This window comes from Podarcis muralis, chromosome 5, assembly GCF_964188315.1.
Source record: "Podarcis muralis chromosome 5, rPodMur119.hap1.1, whole genome shotgun sequence".
NCBI lineage: Eukaryota > Metazoa > Chordata > Lepidosauria > Squamata > Lacertidae > Podarcis > Podarcis muralis.
This window is the reverse complement of record NC_135659.1, coordinates 88,362,791-88,376,869: the sequence shown is the minus strand read 5'-3', so window position 1 is coordinate 88,376,869 and position 14,079 is coordinate 88,362,791. Positions and strand designations below refer to the sequence as shown.

The 14,079-nt window shown below is 46.6% G+C and overlaps 1 protein-coding gene across 2 annotated transcripts in view; it reads right to left on the bottom strand.

Moving 5' to 3' along the window:
- The window catches only part of GNAS (GNAS complex locus), a 177,016-nt gene extending 171,955 nt beyond the window's left edge, over window positions 1-5,061 (bottom strand). Inside the window, exon 1 of one of the 2 annotated variants that reach the window (XM_077929316.1) lies at window positions 4,455-5,061. In XM_077929316.1, coding sequence (XP_077785442.1) covers window positions 4,455-4,692 — 238 coding nt within the window. In that variant the 5' untranslated portion in view covers window positions 4,693-5,061. The remainder of the gene's footprint in view (window positions 1-4,454) is intronic. The other variant, XM_077929317.1, reaches the window with a different exon arrangement.
- Between the last annotated feature and the right edge of the window lie 9,018 nt (window positions 5,062-14,079).

Below are 14,079 nucleotides of genomic sequence, written 5' to 3'. Positions count from 1 at the left end.
GTGGGAGGGGTGCTCTGAGGCTGAGGGAAGTTGCTTGCCATTTATAGAGAGTTCCTGCCTGAGGTACAAACTACGGCTTTCCTGGCTCAATGTCTGCACTCAATCTCAATACCAGTTCCTCTTCCGGGCATATTAATGGCTTTATCAAAGAGTCACTCTACAAGGGGTACATTCAGATGTGGGAAATACTGAATTAGATTTCCTGGTTACAATGCTAGTGTTTCCATCCTGTTTGCTAACATTTCTTTCATATTGCAGTACCTGTTGCATTATGGAGCTGTGGATTTTTTTACCAATATTACCAGCGTGTCACACTAAATTCCATTCACACCAGTGGCCAACGATGAACATCACTGGGCAGCATTGCTACTTTCCCACTCTTTCTGCACATGCACGCTTCTGATCCCTCATGAAAACAGCAAGGGAAAAATTGTATACCACCCCAAATTTCATCAATCAGCCCTGAGTGCTCCCTGGAAGGACAGATCCTGAAGCTGAGGCTCCAATACTTTGGCCACCTCATGAGAAGAGAAGACTCCCTGGAAAAGACCCTGATGTTGGGAAAGATGGAGGGCACAAGGAGAAGGGGACGACAGAGGATGAGATGGTTGGACAGTGTTCTCGAAGCTACTAACATGAGTCTGACCAAACTGCGGGAGGCAGTGGAAGATAGGAGTGCCTGGTGTGCTCTGGTCCTGGGGTCACAAAGAGTCGGACACAACTAAACGACAACAACAACAAATATTGTGATATTTTCTGTGAACCGCCCTGAGACCTCCGGGTATAGGGCGGTATATAAATTCAATAAATAAAGAAGAAGAAGAAATAATAAAATAGCAAGACTGTTAGCCGCTACAAGTTAAGCAGGCTACTCAAACCGCGTTGCCTGGACTACAGGCTTCAACAGTTCCTATTGCAGAGACAGAGGAGAAGTTGCCTTGTATGGAGCAGAGGTTGATGGCTAGAGGAAAACTAGAGCAGGAGAAACCGGAAATGTGTATGGCCACCAGAGTTTGCTTGGCAAAATGCGAGAAGTGAGAAAGGACAGAGGAGTGAGACAGTCATAATGCTCTGTCCCGAGGAAGGGAGGACAAGGAGAAGTGGTCTCCTGCGGTTCACTGTGGCCTGCAGGTGGAAAGCCGCAGCCGAGTCTGGGGTTTCTGGAAAGAGTTTGGAATCATAGTGCTTTAAATATATGGGGTGAATGTGGCCCTTAACACCCTTGTTTTATAGAGCTTTCTGGAAGGGCCAGTGGCAGCCCACGGCAAAACAGTCAGTTGCAACCAAGAAGCAAAGAATGTTCCACGGGGTCTGCGTCGGCGCTGTGATGCACAGCAGAGGTTCTAGCAAAACTTTAAGTAGCTGTAAGGTTCCTCAGACGGGACAACCGTGCGGGGTAATTCAAAAGTGGGAAGGCAATCGTCTGGTGTCAGTGGTGAGCAGAGCCAGAGGCAAAGCTAAATGAAGAAACATATGCAATATTTCATTTGCATAGAAGGCTAGTCTGCTCTTTTCCTCCATCCAGGCATGCAAAGAATAATTCCAGCCAGGCAAAAGCACTAGCTCAGCTGGTAGGGTAAAAGGTAAAGGGACCCCTAACCATTAGGTCCAGTTGTGGCCGACTCTGGGGTTGTGGCGCTCATCTCGCTTTACCAGAGCAGTGCACGGAAATGCCGTTTACCTTCCCGCCGGAGCGGTACCTATTTATCTACCTGCACTTTGACATGCTTTCGAACTGCTAGGTTGGCAGGAGCAGGGACCGAGCAACGGGAGCTCACCCCATCGCGGGGATTCGAACTGCCGATCTTCTGATTGGCAAGTCCTAGGCTCAGTGGTTTAACCCACAGCGCCACCCGCGTCCCTAGCTGGTAGGGTATGAGTCTCTTAATCTCAGGGTTGTGGGTTAGAACCCCACAACCTCTTCACACGTCCTAATCAACACACTTCCTAATCGAGAGGAGGACATCATCTTCCTTTGCCATGTTCCCAGTAACTCTTTTGATTCAGAAGCAGGCATGCCAAATAAGCATAACTTTACCAAACAAAACCTGAATGGAAGAAATACACCTTGTTCCATGAAGCTAGGGACAGGCCTCTGGAATTTATTGGACGACCGTTCCCATCACCCTCTCTACCAAGGCCAATGATGCGCACAGCGCACAGCACACAAAACACAATTCACAATCCCATCTATTTTCCTTTTTAGCATCTCAAAATACATTATCTTGATTTTTAATCTTATTTTTTTGCCAAGACAGCCTTAAGCTTGCAATATTTTTAGCCGCTATCCTGAATCAGCTGATACCTTGTGGCAGTCATCCCCGCCACATTCCAGACAGGGCATCATAAAACGAACCTGTGCCCCCAGGCCTCAACCACCATCACGACTCCATGAGCTCTGGCTTCCCCCCAATATGTAAGCAGCCTATTGGCGAAAGGAGGATCCCTGGCAAGAACAGATTTAGGGGCACACGGGGGAGAAGAGGGGAGGACATTCTACTGCACAAGTGGAAATCCATGCAATGATAGGATCAGCGTTAGAAATTAGCCAGGCGCCAGGCGCATTTTGCGACCGGCGTGGGTCCAATTGTGACCACATGGAGATCTCTGGAAGCCAGGTTGGTGACTGACATCTCCACCTGGCTGGCCCCTAGCAGGTAAGCAGAAGAACTTACCGTATTTATCGCATTTCTATTCCACTTCTTTCTCCAAGGAGTACATGGTTCATCCCCCCCCCCACCCTCGGTTAATCCCTACAACAACCCTGTGAGGTAGGTTAAGAGGTTGTGGCTAGTCAGACACTCTATCCACTAAACCGCATTGGCTTCCTAGAGTACTTTAGCTATGGGGCAGCTACGTATATCTGTCTTTTCAGTGCCAGGTAGAGACCTTCCTCTTCTCCTAATCCTTGGATGGTTAATTTGTATGTTCTGCTGAGAATTTTACTGGTTTGCTTTTATATAGTTGGAGAGAGACCCAGCATGGTGCAGTGGTTAGAGACACGGGCGCAGGAGAACAGAGTTCAAACCCCACTCAGCCGTGAAGCTCACTGGGTGACCTTGGGCCAGTCACCTTCTCTCAGCCTAACCTACCTTTCAGGGTTGCTGTGAGAACAGGAAAGGGAAGAATCATGTATGCAACCCATATTTGGGGAAAGACTGAATTATACCCACTTACTAATATAGTTTATAGCAGGGATGAAAATGAATCCAATGCACAGACTTCAGCAATGTGGATTTGGGGCAGCAATCCTTAATGTGGTTGCAATATGTACACAGAAATGCCCCGGTTTTCATCACAGGGCCCGCGATTCTGGTCGTGAATATTACAATGTCACTCCTGTTCTAAACGGCACTCTCTTATCCTGGAAACCCCCAGAACTAAACCTGTATCTTAAAAAAAAAAAAAAATTGCAGCTTCCTCCCACTTATCAAACCACACCAACCGTGAATCAGCCTTTGTTTCTGTCTGGGAAATAATGAAAGCGATTAAGCTTAATTCCCCTTCTTGTAGGCAACTGTTGTGGTTCAGAACACATTAAATACTAAATGTAAAATTAGTACAAAGTGCTTTATAATATTCCACCCGCAGTATCCTTTGTCTCAACAACGATATCATATCCTGAGTTGTAGATGCCACAGCTTCACCCCCAGCCACATGAACCTACTAATACAAGTTTGTGGCATCTGTGGATTTAACAACAACAACAACAACCACCACCACCACCATATAGACAGCCTTAAGCTCACAATAAACTCAGGTTTTTAAAAGCAGCAACAACTACAGTTATCCTCGCATATCTGTCATCATCCGGCTGCGTTGCTAAATCCAGCTTTTAAAATATATATATGCAGAGATTACTAATCATTTGAAGACGGGGGCGGGGGGAGGAATAACCATGTTGCAACAGCGGACCATCTGGCTCCAAACTTTCAGCCACAAGGAGAAGACAGCTCCTTCGGGATCTATGCATTGATCTTGAGGTTAAGGGGGTTTCTTTGAGGGTGGGGGTTTAAAGACTAGCAGCAGCACTAACTCCACGTCGACCACAACAAACGACAATAGCAACAACAGCAACCCAAAGGACTTTTTGCATAAAACCTTCAAGCCAGAACTTTTCTGCCAAACGGCGCCGAAGGGGTGGCTGGGGGAGGCGGGGAGGAACCCAAACACAACAGATTAGGAGTGTGAAACCCAAATACAGACCGTAGAGGGAGCTTGCTGCCGCCGCTTATGAACACAGCCTTTCAAAGCTCGGACACGCCAAGCGAGGGAACAAGACGCCGATTCTCTTGCAAAAAAACAGAAAGCAGGCAAGCGGCTTGCTGCTGGCAGACACCACATTTGCAGCCTTGCAGGGGAAAATAAAAAAATCTCGCCCACCGCGCCCCGCAGACAGACAGACAGACAGACCCAGGCACGTTGGCACCCTAAGCCCCCCCCCCCGAACTTACCCAACAAAAGCAGCCGGTGCGTCTGCTTGTATTGCCTCTTCTCGGCTTTGAGCGACTTGTCGATGCTTTTGCTCCTCTTGATGTCCGCTTTCTCTTTGGCCTTGATGTCCTGCTTCAGCTTGACCGCTATCGCCGCCGGACACTCGCCGCCGCGGTCCACCACCTCCACTTCCACGTTGCCGTAGGAGGGGATGGGCAGGTGGTCCCCGCCGGGCCGGAGGCTGTAGCACATCCCCATGCTGCTGGAGGACGGGGTGGGACCCGGGAGACCCCCGGACCGGACACGATGCGCGGTGCGCGCGCCCCGAGCCGAGGGATGGGACTGGAAGGGGGGGGGGCGTGGGAGGCTGGGTTAGTTCTCTCCCCTCCTCCTCCTCCTCCTCACTTTCTCGCTCCTACGGGTTTTAAAATGACCCAGGCAAACTCTGGGTGGGCTTCCCTCCGGGGGAATCCTGCGCTCCCCTTTCCCGGGGTGGCTTTTAAGGTGGAACCGTCTCGTCGGAACTCAAGGGCGCATTTTCTCCTGCTACTCCGGGTTCATCTTTTGCCCTCTTCCAGTAATTACACGTGACTGAGACGCGTTTACCGTAATCTCCAGAAAACCCGAAGGCGCGGAAGTCACTTCCTTCTGCCCCGACACTTGTCTTTTGGTTGGCTCCTCCTCCTCCTCCTCCTCGGGGCCGCTAGCGCAATTTCTTCATCTTTTCCTTCCCTGGTCAATTGCACAAACGACACTGTTGTTGCTGCTGCTGCTTTGAAATAGGGGAGGAAAAGGGTTAAAAAAAATTTTTTTTAAAGCAACCCCCAGGAAGGATGGAATAATTTGGCCGCGCCGGTGGGTTCCTTTGGTTCCAGCGACGGAGTCCCGTTTAAATCAATGGGATTTCGGGGCGGGGGCGGGGACTCGCTTTGGCAGGATTAAACGAGATTGCGGGACACATTTAACACAACATCCCGTTTCCCACAAAATCTTTTTTCTTCTTCTCCCTTCCCCAGTTAGTGACACACCCATGGCCAGGGAAGGATTGGGACCTGCAGAGGCCCCGAGCGCTGGAAAGATGATGGTTGCCCACCCATACGAAATTCAGAATTTAAAGCAATACTAAACCGTAACACAATTTTAATTAATTAATTAATTAATTAATTAATTAATTAATTGCATTTCTTGCGGTATATGACATAATGTGGGTTGTTGTTTTTTGCATTGCTTCCATCTGCGTTAGTAGGACGCCCCCTGGTTGGGTGGGGAGAAGTAATAAAAATAGAACAGAAAAATGGGGGAGACTGTGGAGTTGTAAGGAAGTCTAAGAAAGTTCTGATTTTCCCCATGATGACTACTTCTATATATAATTGTTTCAAAATAAAATTCGCGTTTGCAGAGGGTGTGCGTGTGTCCCCGCTTTGCTGGTGCCCTAAACACTTGCTTGGTCTGCCTATTGGGCGGGGTGCTATTTATTTATCCAAAATCCACAGTGGGGAGATTCCTTCTAATGAGGAACTAGTGAGCCTTGGAGTCCTTCAGCTGTGCTTGGATTCCCAGCTCCCATCAGCCCAGGCCAGCATGCCCAATGGTCAAGGGTGCTGGGAACTGTAGTCCAGCAGTATTGGAAGGGCCACGGGGTCCCCTCCCTCCCTCTGCGTTATTAGGGGTACTGCCTCTAGGGCAGTATTTTGAGGGAGGGATTCGATAAAATGGGATTAAAGTGCTCTGTCGCCCCCTAGTGCAAAAAAAAATAACCATTTTTCAAAACAAACAAGATTTTTGCGGTTTGGAAAGTGATGGGGGAAAATTATTGAAAATGTGGAATGAACAGATGAGTAGTGGGACAATGCACAAGCACAAACATATTCTGATGGATACTCATTGTCACACAACCTCCCTGCAAACAAATCAGTACAAAATGTTCAGTAATGACTGGCTGTAGTCTAACCTCTGCATAAGATTTGTGTAAACAAATCAGGATTAATCCTCAATGATAGGTTGTCTGGAGGAGCCGGAGGCCCAAGCAAAACGTCACAAAATAGTGAGCTGAAGTCCTCCTGAACTCTTCGTCAAACTAGGGCTATGAAAGACAACAAGATTGCTTCCCTTGCATTGCATTACATTACATTTCATGTCACTTTTTTGTTGGGATGTGTATAGATGCTAGGAGAGGATATATTTATTAGATATTATCCTTCCTTCCTCATGTTCAGCAAAGTGCCATCCCTTTGCAGCTTAAAAGGGAAGCTTAGATAGGCTAGTTTTAGCCTTTTAATTAATCCAGGATGCTTTAAGGGAGACAGGGTTTTCCTGTTATGTCCCCCTTTTCTCTCCTTTAAAACAACAATCACAGAAATGGTCTTGTGAAAGGTAAAAATAGCATTTACTCACTCAGAATACTTGTTGCAGAGTAACAGATGCAGCAGCTTTGTTCAGACAAACTTAAAATGGCCACTCAGTTACGAAGACATACCTAAGTCTACCTTAAAATCTGATCTCCGTGCTCAGACTAAGCAGATGTCCTCACATTGCTGGCAGAGCAGAAAGAGGTGGAAAGACTATGAAGGTGTCCCCAGGCAGGTAGGAGAATGTATAGCTACTCAGGGCACCTTGGCAGTGTCTAGCAAGCTTACAGGAAAACTCTGTGACCTTCAGCTCCTATCATGTGCCTGTGTTGGTTTCACTGCACTTTTAATATCCCACCTTTTTGAATTGCCCTGGCTTCTGCTCAATGAAGAACTCAAACTCAGGTTACGGTTTCCACCAAAACCTTTACTGCTCAGATTGGTGCAATGCACAGGCAAAACGTTGGTCAAAGGCACAGCGGGTGCTACAAGCAAAGATGCAGTTGACCCAACAATGACACACCCCTTGCAACCCCTGGGCAGAACTCAGCCCAGCAAGCGGTCCCGATCCTTACTTAGACTGAGCAAGCAACCTACCACTTTTCCATGGTGTCTGAACCAGTCATGTCTGTTGACGCCTGCACTGGTGTCTCCCGGGCCTGGGTGACGGAGGAGTCATTACTGCCTTCTCAGGGGCCAATGGGGCAGGCAGAGTAACAGCACGCACCTGGAGAGGCAGAACAGGACATGTTTTTTTACCAATTCCTATTGGGAGATGCTGGGGATTGAACTGGAGAGTGTCTTCCTGAAAAGCAGATGTCTTGCCATTGAGCTTATGACCCTTTCTCTGACACTTTGGATGGTAGTGGTTATCTGGGGCCAATCCGGCTGCTCCCCCATGTCTGAGTCCTGGCAGCTGCTGGAGGTCAGAGTCATGCTATGTGTCACCCTTAGTAAGAACCAGAAAGACCGGAATCTAAACATGAAGAGAAACTATGGAGGTCAGACATTATTAATAGCTCTTTCTCCTTTCCTTTTCTCTTTCTTTGGGCTTTGGAGAGCACTAGAAGATGAGTGAGGTTATATTTAGTGTCCCGTAAATTTGCCAGGGCCCATTATGCAATAGAAGGGAGTGCTTTACTCCCTGCAGAGAGAAAAAAAGCGCTTGATTAGATATTGGCGAGGTGGGGAACAGGAACCTGTGTAAAGGTACTGGCCAGTGAATGATGGGTGTTTGAGACTTGCAGACTCCCGGACAACAATTACCGGTAGATGCTTGACAAGGCTTTGCTGCTCTCTAGTCCCACAGCAGAGCTGATGTTTGTGGATCAATATCCTGCCAACACATTAGCAGGTGCTGTTAATGTGGAAGCAGTTAACAAGGCTGAACTTTCTAAACTACGTGGTTTTTTAAAAAAGCAGCAGTGTATTCACAGGTCTTTGCAGACGTAATTAAAATTTATACATCCTGCAGTTTACTTACCTTAACACTCATGACGATAGTTGTATGACCTGACATTTATTCCACTTCCTCATGTGGAAGCGCTCCCATTTTGCACCTTCAGCATAATAATGCCTGTTTTACAAACAGCAGAAACTTTCTTCCTATTAGAAACCAGTGAGAAGAATCAGACCGATGTTAGGTAAAGGTAAAGGGACCCCTGACCATTAGGTCCAGTCGTGGGCGACTCTGGGGTTGCGGCACTCATCTCGCTTTATTGGCCGAGGGAGCCAGCGTACAGCTTCCGGGTCATGTGGCCAGCATGAATAAGCCGCTTCTGGTGAATCAGAGTAGCGCACGGAAACGCTGTTTACCTTCCCGCCGGAGCGGTACCTATTGATCTACTTGCACTTTGACATGCTTTCGAACTGCTAGGTTGGCAGGAGCAGGGACCGAGCAACAGGAGCTCACCCCATCGTGGGGATTCGAACCGCCGACCTTCTGATCGGCAAGTCCTAGGCTCTGTGGTTTAACCCACAGCACCACCCACATCCCTTTAGACAGATGTTACTTGTGCTAAATTAAAGGCATGGGTACCAAATCTACAAGGACCATTTCTCAGTGTGTCATCTAAACCCAGACTTTCAGTTTGTCTCTTGCTCCCAAGAAGCCACAAGCTGTAACCAAGGTTTGGTTCTTGGTGTACTGCTCTTGGTTTGATGGGGAGAGACAAATGAGTTCAGACATGATGCTAAACCAAACCATCTAATCCAGTCCAAATCTTTATTATGGTCATAGACCAGCAGAAGATACCACTAAACTGCAGTGGAACCTTGTGTTACGCAACGTCCTCCTTGCAAACGCTTCGGGTTATGAGCTCCGCTAACCTGGAAGTAGATGCTCCTGGTTGCGAACTTCACCCTGGGATGCGAGCGAAAGTCGCGCGGCGGCAGCAGCGGGAGGCACCATTAGTGAAAGCGTGCCTCCAGTTATGAATGGTTTCGGCTTAAGAATGGACCTCCGGAATGAATTAAGTTCATAACGGGAGGTACCACTGTATGGCAAACAACAAACCAGAAACACAAACCAGTCCTATTTTCTGTTTCCTATTTTGGTCAAACAGAGCGTAATGGTGGTCTGATCATCCCACCCCATTGATATTCAGAGGTGTCTTACCAATGAAGCTCTGTTTAGCCATCCTGGCTTTTGATCCAGAAATTCAATACCTCGGGTTAAGAACTTAATTCATTCCAGAGGTCTGTTCTTAACCTGAAACTGTTCTTAACCTGAAGCACCACTTTAGCTAATGGGGCCTCCTGCTGCTGCCGCACCGCCATTGCACGATTTCTGTTCTTATCCTGAAGCAAAGTTCTTAACCCGAGGTACTATTTCTGGGTTAGCGGAGTCTGTAACCTGAAGCGTATGTAACCCGAGGTACCACTTGTAGCTGGTTTTTAAATATATATATTTTTAACATGCAGACACAGTGATGGGCGAAAGTTTCACCTGCTGAGATTGTTCTGCCTTATGCAGGTTTTTAAAGGCACAGGAAGGCAGTTTCAGTTGTAGCCATTATGTTAAGGTGAGACCATCTTAAGTTAAAAATTCTAGCCTCATCCTGCCCCCTTCTCCCCCAGCGCCCCCAACTCCTTTAAAGTGCTCAGGTATTTCCTGTCTCTCCAGCAGCTCCAGCTTTCCTTCCCTACAGACAAAGTGGCATGTGTTGTCAGGAACCATACTGTGGTCCCTTTAATAATCTCGGGTTGCCATGGGACTCCTGATATAAACAGGACAGGTTTTCAAAGATAATACTCTGCATAAATGAGGAGCTATGTTCTGTGTGTGAGCATAAGCACCTTCAGATGCATTTCTTTTTAAAAATAACTCCCTGCTGGATATTTTTAGTAGGTGAGATCCTCTGAACCTTTCCTGAACACCGAGATCAAGTTTGTTCAATGTGAATTCCCCCCCTCCATTTCTTCATTCACTTCTTCCTGTTTGCCTAAGGGGGAAACTTCCCCCAGAGGGATGTGCCCAGAAAGCCAGATACTCTCTTTGCCCTTTGTTATCAATATTTTCTTCCCTGAGTTATCCAGTAAAAGTAGTGGAGGAGGAGGAAGAAGAAGAAGAGGAAATAAGAACCGCAGACAATTTTCCTGACTGATGAGCAACTGCCCAAGAATGGAAACAGATCGTAAAAAAGTCTTGTCTAAGGCTGGAAAGCATCCGTCGTTAGTATTACTGTAATATGTACGGTAATTGTTCTGAAATAAACGAGGAAGGGTACTGGAAGAAGCAAAGATCACGACTGTTGAAGCAATGATTCTTCAACATCAACTTCGTTGGGCTGGTCATGTTGTGGGGATGCCTGATTATTGTCTTCCAAAGCAGCTACTCTATTCCAAACTTAAAAATGGAAAGTGTAATGCTGGTGGTCAACAAAAGAGGTTTAAGGATTGTCTCATGGCAAATTTTTAAAAATATAGTATAAACACCAACAATTGGGAAACACTTGCCTGCAAGTGCTCCAATTGGAGAACAGCCTGGACCAAAGGTGTCATGGGCTTTGAAGACACTTGAACTCAGGACGCAAGGGAGAAATGTGCTAAGAGGAAGGTATGCTTGGCAAATCCACACCATGATCAACTCCCGCCCAGAAACCAATGTCCCCACTGTGGAAGAACGTGTGGATCCAGAATTGGCCTCCACAGTCACTTACAGACTCATTGTTAAAACCATGTTTATGGAAGACAATCTTACTCAGCTACGAGTGATTGCTAAAGAAGAAGTTGTTGTTGTTTAGTCGTTTAGAGGTGTCCGACTCTTCGTGACCCCATGGACCAGAGCACGCCAGGCACTCCTGTCTTCCACTGCCTCCCGCAGTTTGGTCAAACTCATGCTGGTAGCTTCGAAGACACTATCCAACCATCTTGTCCTCTGTCGTCCCCTTCTCCTTGTGCCCTCCATCTTTCCCAACATCAGGGTCTTTTCCAGGGAGTCTTCTCTTCTCATGAGGTGGCCAAAGTATTGGAGCCTCAGCTTCAGGATCTGTCCTGCCAGTGAGCACTCAGGGCTGATTTCCTTCAGAATGGAGAGGTTTGATCTTCTTGCAGTCCATGGGACTCTCAAGAGTCTCCTCCAGCACCATAATTCAAAAGCATCAATTTTTCGGTGATCAGCCTTCTTTATGGTCCAGCTCTCACTTCCATACATCACTACGGGGAAAACCATAGCTTTTACTATATGGACCTTTGTTGGCAAGGTGATGTCTCTACTTTTTAAGATGCTGTCTAGGTTTGTCATTGCTTTCCTCCCAAGAAGCAGGCGTCTCTTAATTTCGTGGCTGCTGTCACCATCTGCAGTGATCCAAAGAAGAAGAAGACTATGTAATTGTTCTGAAATAAATGAGGAAGGGGAGAATCATGTATGCCATCTTGAGCACCTTGGATAAAAGGTGGGATATAAATTAAACAAACAAACAAACAGAAGTTAAATACAGTTAAATAAATAAATAAATGGTATCGATGTTCCTTAAGGGCCAGTCTCACAATCCTGTCTATTTAGTGTGAAGGCTCCAAAGAGTACACAATGTCTGTTCCGAAAGATCACCGACATGGAAATATCTACCTTGGCAGCAATAGTTTCGGTGGAAAGCATCTTTCGATAAAGGAAATGCATATTTAAAAATACCCATCAGCAAAACAGTGCAAGTCATCACATTCACCCTTTGTCAGCCTGAGAAGTATAGCACTTAGGATGTAATTGATATGGAAGGAAAAAGCACATTTCGAAATGGAAAATGAGGGTGCTGGTAATAGCAGCAGATAGAAAGACTGCAAGACAAAGGAGAGGGCGATTTAACTGTCTCTGTGTGGGGAGAGCAAGGGCTTCAGCACTTAGGGGTGGGGTGGGGGAAAATCTAGCTCAATTCACATTTTAATATGAAGATACTTAATTTGCAGTTTCTGAAACAATGCGCTGGACCAAAACACAGCTATACTTCAAGAGACAGTTCTCACAAAATATGCTGTGCCGTTCTCCAGTCAAAAAATGTGTGTGTGAGTACATATATTAGTGAAAATAATATACAGAAAGGCATTATCTTGGGCAAAATTGCATGCAGAAATTAGGGAAAATGCACCCCAAAATGCTGACTGGTTTTTGTGAGGATGCAGAAATGCGATGAACTGAACTTAAGAATAGAAAAATGAGAAAGCGAAAGAAGCTAAAATTGACTGATTTAGCCATCCTGTACTACACTCCTTCACTGAGAAATAGAAGTAGGCAACTGAGAGCCTGAAATGCAATTTTGATCATTACTGGTGCCTCACCAGGCTCAGAAGATGACAATGTGGGGGTTCAGCATCAGCAAAGGTGAAGTAGTGTGCCTTTTCTACCTTTGTGTTGATCATCTACCGCAGGTCTGGGGAGGAGAATATGTAGCTCCCATACGTTGTTGGGTTCCAACTCCCATCATCCCCAGCTACGGCCAATGGTCAGGGATGATGAGAACTGTAGTCTAGCAATGTCTTGAGGGTTGCAACTTCCCCTTTCTTGCTCTAAGTGCACATGACAGTTACCAGAAGGAGGGCAAATATGTTGCTTTCACCATCCTGTCATTCTCCTCTGTTTTCTGACCTTAGAAGTGACATGTGGCAGCCTGGGATACCTCCACCCATCACTGGGCTTAGGATACAGAGGGCTCATCCACACGTCTGTTTGCCCCACACCTAGAAAGCACAGGGTTGTGTGGTTTTCCACAGGTCTTGGTGGTTTTGCCTTTGCCTCATCACTTTTCCCTGAAAAACTCGCTCTCTAGTGCTAAATTGGAACAGACAGCAATCTGTGGGAAATCCAACTGCTGTTTGTTCCGATTCAGCATGAAACCATGGGCTTCCCTGGGGAAGGCAAACAGGCATGTGGATGAACCCTGTGTGTTGAATTACCATTGCAAGAGATAAGATGTTAGAGGTTGTATTCAACCTAGCTTTTACTCAATAGTACCTCAATATCAGAAAACATCAGAAACACTTCCCTGCGAGCGCTCCAATTGGAGAACAGCCTTGACCAAAGGTGTCATGGGCTTTGAAGACACTCAAACTCAGGACGCAAGGGAGAAACATGCTAAGAGGAAGGCATGCTTGGCAAATCCACACTGTGATCAACTCCCAATGTCCCCACTGTGGAAGGATGTATGGAATCCAGAATTGGCCTCCACAGTCACTTACGGAGTCATTGTTAAAACCATGTCTATGGAAGACAATCTTACTTGGCTACGAGTGATCACCAAAGAAGAAGATCAGAAAACATACTTTAAAAGATTGCTGGAAAAGGTCTTCACTAGGTACTGGAAAGTCAACAGGATGCGGGGGAGGGAGTTTCAGAGAATTGGGTCCACAATACTGAACACACAGCTCCAGGTGCATATAAACTGAGCATCTGTACCCTGGGAGATTCTCCCAGAGAAATCAGAGATAGGGCAGGGGAGGTGCAAGGGATTGATCAGTTCTTAGGTTATCCTGGATTAAGGGCTTGTAAATTAGTGCAAGAACCTTGAACTTGTCCTGGCAACATATGGGCAGCCCGTGCAAGCTTTTAAGCACTGGACGAATGTCCTGTCAACTGTGCCATTTATTTGTTTATTAAATTTAGATACCGCCCTTCATCCGAGGATTGTAGGATGGTTTACAGCAGGCTTCCTCAACCTTGGCCCGCCAGATGTTTTGAGACTACAATTCCCATCATCCCTGACCACTGGTCCTGCTTGCTAGGGATCATGGGAGTTGTAGGCCAAAACATCTGGAGGGCCGAGGTTGAGGAAGCCTGGTTTACAGTAAAAAAAGACAAAAACGCATA